The sequence below is a fragment of the Lepus europaeus genome, chromosome 4, assembly GCF_033115175.1.
Source record: "Lepus europaeus isolate LE1 chromosome 4, mLepTim1.pri, whole genome shotgun sequence".
Lineage (NCBI taxonomy): Eukaryota > Metazoa > Chordata > Mammalia > Lagomorpha > Leporidae > Lepus > Lepus europaeus.
The window spans coordinates 125,857,889-125,868,694 of NC_084830.1; the positions used below are offsets into that span (position 1 = coordinate 125,857,889).

At 44.0% G+C, this 10,806-nt stretch overlaps 1 protein-coding gene across 2 annotated transcripts in view; it reads left to right on the forward strand.

Annotated features, from left to right (window-relative positions):
- The window catches only part of GEMIN5 (gem nuclear organelle associated protein 5), a 49,418-nt gene extending 39,315 nt beyond the window's left edge, over positions 1 to 10,103 (forward strand). For both annotated transcript variants that reach the window (XM_062188785.1, XM_062188786.1), the window contains exons 23-28: positions 302 to 512; positions 1,994 to 2,248; positions 4,126 to 4,288; positions 5,573 to 6,080; positions 6,869 to 6,965; positions 7,678 to 10,103. In XM_062188785.1, the coding sequence (XP_062044769.1) occupies positions 302 to 512; positions 1,994 to 2,248; positions 4,126 to 4,288; positions 5,573 to 6,080; positions 6,869 to 6,965; positions 7,678 to 7,845 (1,402 nt within the window). In that variant the 3' untranslated portion in view covers positions 7,846 to 10,103. The remainder of the gene's footprint in view (positions 1 to 301; positions 513 to 1,993; positions 2,249 to 4,125; positions 4,289 to 5,572; positions 6,081 to 6,868; positions 6,966 to 7,677) is intronic.
- Positions 10,104 to 10,806: the final 703 nt, after the last annotated feature.

Sequence of the window (10,806 nt, forward strand, 5' to 3'; positions counted from 1 at the left end):
TTACAGCTTTTATTAGTGATGTCTTCTGCAACCAAAAAAGGAAACTGAGAGGGAATGACTCCTGTATTTGGGTTCAATTCAGCACATGTCCGTGCTTGTCCTCAGCCCTGTGATACTCTCATTCATTTTGCTGAGCTGTGCTGGCCTCAGCCTTCATGGAAACAACCAGAGGTGGCGACGCCTTGGGACCACAGAGAGGGACATGCAAAACAGTGGACAAAGAGAAATCATGCAGCCCCCTGGGGCAGCGAAATAGAGATCTGTTTATGACACTGTGTTTGGGTTCTCATTTATACCCTAGCTATTTAGGGGCCACTTCTGCTTATGATGCTGCCAAAGTTTTGGCCAAAAAGGGAGATGCAGCATCACTTCGAACGGCTGCTGAGTTGGCTACAATTGTAGGAGAGGAAGAGCTGTCTGCCTCCCTGGCTCTTAGATGTGCCCAAGAGCTGCTTCTGACCAAGAACTGGGTGGAAGCCCAGGAAGCACTGCAGCTGCATCAGAGTCTACAGGTCAGTCTGTTTCATCTCCAGGGATGTAGCAGGGAAGCTCCTGAATTCTCTAGTCAAAGCCCACTGAATAAGCCCCGCTGCACAACCTGTAGCAACTTCACAGGTATCCTTAGAAATGCCAGCCAGCCCTGTTGGTGCTCTCACTGGAGGACCAGAGCTTGTGAGTTTGGACAAAACATCAGTGACTAGATTTTCAGCCAGCCCCTGGGTTGGCAGACTGGTGTTTATTCTTTGATGTCATCATGCTGTGTTCCTTGAAGAGAGGGAGCGTTGGCCTCTATAAATGTTCATTTGTTCTCTTCTGGTTACAAGTGCGTCACTTTTCCTGACACTTCAGCTTGAGGCTACGTTCACCTCCTTGGCACCCTCACCTAATCTAAACAGATACACAACTGGGCCATTTTAGAACCTACTTTTCAGACACTAAGATTTGTTTTTCAGTTCCCTTTTTTTTTTTTTTTTTTAAAGATTTTATTTATGGAGTCGGTGCTATGGCATAATGGGTGAAGCAGCTCCTACAATGCTGGCCCCAACATTTAATTTTTTTTTTTTTTTGACAGAGTTAGTGAGAGAGAGGGAGACAGAAAGAAAGGTCTTCCTTCCGTTGGTTCACCCCCCAAATGGCCGCTACAGCTGGCACGCTGCACCGATCCGAAGCCAGGAGCCAGGTGCTTCTCCTGGTCTCCCATGCAGGTGCAGAGCCCAAGCACTTGGGCCATCTTCCACTGCCTTCCCGGGCCACAGCAGAGAGCTCGACTGGAAGAGGAGCAACTGGGACAGAACCAGTGCACCAACCGGGACTAGAACCTGGGGTGCTGGTGCCGCAGGCGGAGGATTAGCCTATTGAGCCATGGTGCCGGCCTAATATTTTATTAATTAGCATGCTTAACAAGCCAGAAAACCTATAAGCTTATGCTAACTATTCTGATAAAGGATATTATAGCTGTATGAAAGAGAGAAAAATATAGGAGTATACAAGGAACCTTAGGGCAAGTGTAAATCCAGCAAAAGTAAAAACTGTCCAGGCCTTTTCTCTATGCTTCTTGTCTCATCTCTCCTGGCTGACTCTCTATTAACCCTACTTCAATATTGACTTAAATGTCTGCTCTAGCACTCCCTTCTACCAGGCCTGTATGCTCCTGCACCCCTAGCCCATTGCACTTTACTTCTGCATTGCTCATTATGAGGTTTGCACAGAGAGAACCTGATGAGCCCAGCCCATCTATTCTCAAAGTGAGCCACATGCCTAAGGTGGCTGGTGTGTTTGTAGCTTGAACTGTAGTGGGAAGGTCTGTGGTTGGGATTCCTTGTAAGGAAACTTGCTTCCTGGGTTCCAAGGCCCTCACACACTGGGCGGACAGCTCTAAAGAGGTCTGTTGATTACAGATGGAAAAGGGAATACTTTGAAGAATGGGAAAGCTCTCTGCATAATCCACATGCATTCCCGCTGACAATTCCTCTTCTTGGCTGTTGGGTTCCAGGGTCAGAGACTGGTATTTTGCCTTCTTGAGCTACTGTCCAGGCATCTAGAGGAAAAGCAGCTTCCAGAGGGCAAAAGCTCCTCCGCTTCTTACCACACATGGGCCGAAGTCACCGAAGGGCCATTCGTGGAGAGGGTGACAACAATATGGAAGACCATCTTCAGCCTTGACACTCAAGAGCAGTGTCAGGCAGCCTTTGAAAAGCTGCAAACCATCAAATACCCATCTGCTACGAATAACACTCCCTCCAAACAGGTACCCAGCCTACAACAGCATCTGACATTCATCACTCCATAGTAAGACTTCTTTCACCGGGTAGTGTAGCAGAGAAAGCAGCAGAACACCAGTATGCATTTCAGAAACAGACAGCAGGCACAGGGAGCCTGGAGAGACCCTTCAGACTAATGAGCTTTGAAGTTAGTCTGACATCATTATTTCCTTAAAAAAAAAAAATCTAAAACATACAGGAAAGCACAGAGAACAGCATAAGTACCTGTCAACCAAAATTAACATTTTGTCACTTTTTGCTATATAGGGATTTTTTCATTTAGATTGTATATTTGGGGTTTTTTAGTAAAATGAAATCCCTCTCTTTTCTCTTATTCAGCCCCATTCCCTTTCTTGAGCTCACCAAGGTAGCTCCTTTGTAACACTAGATATTATTTTGTGACATGTTGATTTTAGTGACCATTGTTTGTGTGTGTGTGTTTCTTATTAGACAGAGTTAGACAGAGAGAGACAGAGAGAAAGGTCTTCCTTCCATTGGTTCACCCCACAAATGGCCACTACAGCTGGCACGCTGCGCCAATCAGAAGCCAGGAGCCAGGTGCTTCTCCTGGTCTCCCATGCGGGTGCAGGGCCCAAGCACTTGGGCCATCCTCCACTGCCTTCCCGGGCCACAGCAGAGAGCTGGACTGGAAGAGGGGCAACCAGGACTAGAACCTGGTGTCCATACTGTAGGCAGAGGATTAACCAAGTGAGCCACGGCACTGGCCCCATGACCATTGTTTTTGAAATCTATCCATGTTGATACAGAGATCAAGTGGGCTAATTTTAACTGCTGTGTCCACCTTAAGACTACATCTTAATTTGCCTTTTATTTTTTTAAAGATTTATTTATTTGAAAAGCAGAGTAACAGGTAGAGAATCTTCCATTGGCTGTTCCACTCCTGTAAATGACTGCTGTGGCTGGGGCTGGGCCCAGTTACCAGGAACTCCATCCAGGTTTCCCATGTGAGTGACAGGGGCCCAAGTATTTTGGCCATCTTCTGCTGCCCTCCCAAGTGGATTAGTAGGAAACTGGCTCAAAAGTGGAGCAGCTGGGACTCAAACTGGCATGCCTGTATGGGATGCTGGCTTTGCAAGCAGTGGCTTTACCCACAGTGCCACAACACCAATCCCTATTTACTTGATATTTTTCAAATGAGAGAACATTTTGAAAAATAGTCTGGCAGTTTCTTATAAACATACCCATGTCCCACGCTCCAACAGTCCCACTGCCTAGATACTTGACTAAAATAAATAAAATCAGATGTCCACACAAAGACTTACAAACGCACCTGAGTCCACAGTAACCAAAAACTAGAAACAACCTAAATGTCCACCAGCTGATGAATAGATATGCAAGTTGTATTGTACCACAAAATGAAACACTATGTTGTTTAACAGAAGAGCAGCTGGCAAAGAACAGATCAGTGGTTGCCGGGAGGGTAGGGCGAGGGGACTGCCTACAAAAGCACATGTGGGACTATTTTTAGTTGATGACAATGTTCTGTCTTGATTTTGGTGGTTTGTCAGAACTCCTCAAACTGCAGACCTAAATTGATACATTCTATCTTAATTCTACTCCAAGTTTTGCTTTGTTAATTACAGTTTATTGTTTTAATTGAATGCAAATGTCAGAGCATTTTCTCAGCACGAACAGACTTCAACACCAGCTAGCATGTGTTGCTGTTCAAGTAGGTATGAGAGTTGCTGATGCAGAAGCAACACTGGATGGTGGAGATAGGAGAAACTTTTATAAATGCGTGGTGTGTACTTGTTTCCATGTGCAGTAAACAAGCAGTTCTAGAATCCCCCTCAGTGCCTACCCCAGGAGGCTGTCTAACCAAGACTCTGGCTCCTCTCTCCAGCTCCTGCTTCACATTTGCCATGACTTGACCTTGGCAGTGCTGAGCCAACAGGTGGCTTCATGGGATGAGGCTGTGCAAGCACTGCTTCGGGCTGTATCCCGGAGCTACGACTCGGGGAACTTCACCATCATGCAGGAGGTGTACTCCATCTTTCTCCCTGATGGTAAGTGGCCCCACCCCTGCCTGAAACATACCCACTAATGATACAGCACTGCGATTACCTAGGTTATAAAAAGACAGAGAGGGGCCAGTGCTGTGGCACAGTGGGTTAAAGCCCAGGCCTGAAGTCCTGGCATCCCATATGGGCGCCGGTTCTAGTCCCGACTGCTCTTCTTCCAATCCAGCTCTCTGCTGTAGCCTTGGGAAAGCAGTGGAGATTGGCCCAAGTCCTTGGGCCCCTGTACCCCTGTGGGAAACCCAGAAAAAGTTCCTGGCTCCTGGCTTCTGGCTTCCGATGGCTCAGCTCCAGCAGCCACAGCCATTTAGAGTGAACCAACAGATGGAAGACTTCTCTCTTTCTCTCTCTGTCTATGCCGCTTTCTGTAACTCTTTCAAATAAATAAAAATAAATCTTTAAAGAAAAAGAAATATGAAGATTGGCCAGTTGTGTCACTGTAGTAGAAAGTTTGGTACCCAGGCTCCTAGGAGGTAACCAGAATGACTACACTGTTTTCCTTTACTTGGCCCTACCTGTCCACCTCTCTGCCTCCTATCCACTTTCCATGGTCAGTTTAAGAAAGAAAAATAGTACTGTGGTCAGTTAGTAAAAATAGAAAAGCACAGCCGGCGCCGTGGCTTAACAGGCTAATCCTCCGCCTTGCGGCGCCGGCTCACCGGGTTCTGGTCCTGGTTGGGGCGCCGGATTCTATCCCAGTTGCCCTTCTTCCAGGCCAGCTCTCTGCTATGGCCAGGGATTGCAGTGGAGGATGGCCCAAGTGCTTGGGCCCTGCACCCGCATGGGAGACCCAGGAGAAGCACCTGGCTCCTGGCTTCGGATCAGCACAATGCGCCAGCCGCAGTGGCCATTGGAGGGTGAACCAACGGCAAAAAGGAAGACCTTTCTCTCTGTCTCTCTCTCTCACTGTCCACTCTGCCTGTCAAAAAAAAAAAAAGAAAGAAAAGCACAGCACAAAGAAAGATATTCCTTTAGCTGCATAATTAGTTGCCGAACTAAATCATTGGGATTTTTCAGAGACACACACTGATAGTGTGGCCCCAGAGCTTCCAGTAGGACTTTTCCTGAACGTTACCTAGCCTGTAGCAATAAGAACCTTGTCCCTACCCAGGAAATGTTTAGCTCCAACTGGCTTTTGGTGGAATGTGCATGGTCCCTGGATCACACTATTTTCTTTTTCCTTGGGTTGGCCTCTTGGGTGATAGGACACAGGTAGGAAGACAGATTTCTAGTGAATAGTGACATGTACAACCCAAAATCCTTGTCTTCTAGGCTGTGACTACCTACGAGACAAACTGGGTGACCTTCACTCCCCCACCACAGCAGCTTTCAAAAGTCTGGAGGCCTTCTTCCTTTATGGGTGTCTATATGACATCTGGTGGGCTCTCTCCAGGCCTTGCCCTCGCTCCAGTATCTGGGTCAGGGCCTGTCACAGAAGGATGCCCTCTGTTGAGCAAAGCCAAGAGGTGGAGAACGCCAGTGCTGAGGAAACAGACCCAGAAACTGCTTCTCAGGCAGAGCCAAGCAAGCCGCCGCAGCTCGACGTGAAACTCTCAGAAGCAAGTGAGCGAGTGCTGAGTGCTTGCAAGGAGCTCTTTTCCGAGAAGCATGCCAGTCTCCAGGACTCACAGAGGACTGTTGCTGAAGTCCAAGAGACTCTGGCAGAAATGATCCGCCAGCACCAGAAGAGTCAACTCTGCAAATCCACCGCGAACGGTCCCGACAAGGACGAACCTGAACAGGAAACAGAACCGTCCCTCTCCAGTCCTCAGAGCCAGTGGTGAGTACTGAGGCAAGTGTGACATGGGAAAAATACCCTGCGGGATTCTCATGTCTTTCGGTTGAAACAGGATGGATCCGGTTACTTGGAAGCAACCTAATGTATTTAAGTCACAGTCAGATTTGGGTTCTAATCCTGGCCCTGCTGAGTGACCTCAGGCAGGTTTTTAATGTCTGCACTTCAGAAGGGTACCCACTTGTTGCTAACAATGATAGCACTGTAAGATCCTACCATTGTGCGCTAAGTAGATCCCTCCCCTAAGAAGAAATGATGCTAAATCATGTAAAATGTAGAACTGCATTACGCATCATTCGTGACAAACGGTTTTTCAATTATTCTGTTAGCCCCCCCCAAAAAACACTAAAAAGGTAGTGTATAGAACTGCATATTACACTGAGACAATCCCAGATGATCAGAATGCTGTCACTTCCAGTCCTCAGTGACCACAGAGCTGGACATGTATTTTACAGGGCACAATGCTGGGGCATCTGCAGGGATTAGCAACTACTGCTGAGTAATCACACTGAAGCCTTTTACCTTAGGTCTCCCAGCACAGAGCCTAGAACACAGCATTTCAGTTTCACAAGATGACAAGAGGGAGGTGAATGGTGGTGATACTCACAGAAAATGTGAGTTAATGCCCATCAGCTGTGTACTTGGAAGTGGGTTAAGATGGTAAATTTTATATTGCTTGTGATTTACCACAGTAAAATCAATGTGGGGGAGGGTGGTGTTGGGAGTTACCTGAGGTAAAATGTTTAACCTGCACTTTTTATTATGCTTAATAGTAAAGAAGAAAAAAATGAGCCAGTTTCTCTGCCTGAATTGACCAAAAGGCTTACAGAGGCAAATGCAAGAATAGCTAAGTTTCCTGAGAGTATTAAGGTAAGATTAACAATGGTTCATGTGGTAATACATTATTTTTTGTGTTATCATATAACTATGTCAAATGCTTAAAGGTCATCTACTTTTTCTGAAATCTACCTAATTGCATATGCTCAAAAATGTAGGGTCCATTTACCTTTGCTTCACTAAAATGTTTTACTTGTAAGAGTAGAAATACAGACCATATAAGCACTTTTATACCACATATTATTGTTGGGAAGTAAGAAGTAAAATTGTAATTGGTACCAGGTATTTAGTAGCTTACAGGTGGATAGATATATTTGGCAGGGCCTTTACAGTAGTAGAAGCAACATTTTTTAAACTGATTTAAGTAGAGCTCTAGAAAAAGACTGCGTCATTTGAGAATGGATTCCCACCAGCCATCCCAGTTTTGGGTTATCAGTTGTCCTTAGAATAACTGACAAAAAGCAAAAAATGACACTGCCTTATTATGACAGAAATGCTTCAGCCATTCCTGAGAAGTACGAGGTGTCTTCAAAACTTTCATGGAAAATGCACATTGTGAAAAAACTAGGTGGAGTTTTAAAAATTTTTGCACCAAAATAAACTTACCTTTTAATTCAATTTTTCCATGAACTTTTTAAAATACCCTCTTATCAACAGATGAATCTAGGTGACAGTGCCCTCTGTGCAGCTGTCTTTGGCTCTTTCCCAAGTGCTTCCTTGTTCACCTTCACATTCTCTCTCCCAGACCTGGCCCTTCCCAGATGTGCTGGAGTGCTGCCTCGTCCTGCTTCACATTGGGTCCCAGTGTCCTGGCCATGTGACCCAGGAAGTACAGCAACAGGCCCAAGAGCTCCTTAAGAAATACGGCAACACTAAAGCTTACAAAAGATACTGCCAGACCTTCTGCACATGAACTTTCAAGGACTTTGAAGAATCATGCCAATTTTAAAATGACTGACACCTTTCAACTCTGCAGTTACACCTCAGCAGACTCTGATCTAATACACGTGAGAATGAAGTTTGAATAGACTCTACCTACCAGAATCTGACTTTGACCTCAACTGTGGTTTCCTACAAGAAAGATCAGGAAAAGTCAGCAGGGAATTACTCCAAACATGCACCTGCAGAGTGACTGTTGGTCATCCCTGAAGCCTTACGCCCGTTTCACCCAAAGAGAAGAAACTTTTGTAACCACCTGAAGTGTTATGTTCTTAAATACAAGCTACCTTTATAAATACTCCACAGCATTATAAACATGTCATTCTTGTTAGAGACAGATTGCCACATTTTATGACTATTGGCATTTTTTTCAATATTTTTGTTAACTCAGTTTCTTCCTCCTCTACTATTTCAAATACTGAAGTTCGAACGTGAAATAGGCCTTACCCATCATGTTGATTCTTTACCATCTGTCTGAACAACAGGTTGAAAATTTGGTTTTGTTTCACTTAATGTCTTACTTAGACAAATTACTTACCAAAACTTTAGAACAAATAACTAACTCAAACGTACTGTATCCCTTGAGTTTTATAACAAAAGATTGATGGTGATCAAATAGCTCAGGAAGAAAATTCTGTGTAAGTGGATTACAAAACTTTGTTCTCTCCTTTGGTTATTAAAACAGCTGAACAGTGTTAGGACCTCAGGTTTCTGTAATGTCCTATTTGCAAAGACAGGACAACCACAAAGTCCGGCCTGGTGGTGAAAAGAGAGCCCTCCTTCCTGATCGTTGAACTGTTTTCTTTTGCGATTCACTTCAAAAGCCTTTCTGACTAGTTTATTTTTCAATTAATTCCTAAAGTTGAGGTTCTCATGGGTGGGGCAGCAAGCTTGAAATTGATCAGGAGTAACCCTTTCCAGGAAAGAAAAAGCTTACCAGGCAGGAAGCAGTTTTTAAAGACATTTGGATTTGCCAAGTGCTTAAAGAGTTTAGAAAATGCTAAGTCCAGAGTATTTATCAGTAAGCAGTATTTCCAAAAAAAAGGAAAGATTGTAAAATGAGATCCTCATGGTTCTTACACTGTTTAGTAAACTTCAGAAAGAGGCTCCTTGGTTGCAGATGGAAACAAGCATGGCCAAGTGGAGAACTGGGTACCAGAATTCTATAGTCTACAGACATGAACTTCACTACAGGGATGGTGAAAAAAATGGTTCCCTTCCACTTGAGTAAAGAGCTAAATGAGAAATTCTAAACGCTCATGATTTACCAAAACCATCACCTATGGATGGAGGAATCCTACACATTCCACAGTCACTGCTTCAGTAAGAACTAGATGTACTAGTTCAAACTAAGCAATAAAAGCAACCAACAGCAGAAAAGTAAGAGACAACTCAGTTTCCTCTTAAACTCCTCTCATTTCCAGTACTGCATCCATACACTCGAGCTATTACAATTTGAAAAAAAAAATAGTTTTCATTTGCATTTATCTAATTATGAGAACCACAAAGAATCAAAGTGGCAAGGCGTTGATTTGAAGAGTCTGAGTGCAAAGGGATGCATTACTAAGCCTTTTTTTTCTTTTTTTTTTTTTTTTTTTGCTGAGGGGAGGGTGTCCTTTATCGCCATCCAAAGTAATTTTATAGTATCTTTCCCCTATCTCCAGTTACAAAACCACTTCTCCATTATCTGTGAATGTACTGGCCTCCCATTAAGTTCCTGAATCCACTCTTAGTAACTATCCAGTCTTCTCAACAATGAATAAGTTGCAATCAGACTATCAACTCCCTGCTAAAAGATAAAAATCTTGAATGTGGTTTACAAAGTCCTGTCTGATCCCAGCCTTTACCTCCTTGTCTCCTGTCAAGACACTCATTCATGGCTTCTAATGTTCCAGCCACACTGGTCATTTAGCTGCTACCAAGATCTCTAGTTTAGGGGTTTGCCCATATTTGTTTGGGCTCACTCCTACTGACTTTTAAGACTTCAGCCTAAATGTCCTTTCTCTAAAACACTATTGCTGGACCTCAACCTCCATGACATCAGTGTCTTACACGTTCTAGTCCACAAATTGTATTTGTGTGAATTATTTACTGTCTGACAATATAGGCAGATTGTAGACTTCAGTGAGGGTAGAGATTATGTCTTCTATGTACTGTTTTATCCCTAACACCCATTCAAGTGTCTAAACTTAGTGGGTGCTTAATGAAAATTTGAATAAACTAGGAAGTTGAAAGAACATTTGATAGTTTGGCCTTAAAGGGTTCATTCATTCATACCAGCACTGTCTGGCAACTAGGCATCTAACTCTGCAATTCAAGAACATTCTGCAGTATATTGCAAGCACAGAATTACACCCAGTTATTCCCATTGATCACCCTTCAGCATCATCACTTTCTGAGAATAACCATTCACACAACTCTGCACACACTCGTAGACACAAAAAGCAAAGTTCCTGCCAGCTCTGATAAACTTTGCTCCATATTTAGCACCACTTGAACAAGCTATCTCTTATCAATGCAACAGCCAGACACCTGCTCAACACTGACTTCCTCAACCCTTCATCTCAGCATTTCTCATGACTTGAAATCTGTCCTCAATGGTAGAGACGATAAATTTCCTATTTTAATCCAAACTTGGATTAACTATAGGGCTTACAGTCACCAGCATGCCAGGGCACCTTGGCTGATAGCTACCAACCGTGCTACTTTCATCCTAAATTTCTCTCTTGTGGACAATGAACTTCCAATTCAAAATTGTACACCTGCTCTTATACCTTCTTACAACCCCACATTTTTGTGCCAGTGAAATATGGTGAAAAAGTCCAAAGTGAAGTCTTACTTGTCTAAGGAATACCACTAAACGCTCTAATTCACCCTGTACATGGAAATAGAATTTAAGTGGCTTCCTTGTAAATCCCAACAACCAGCAGGGGTA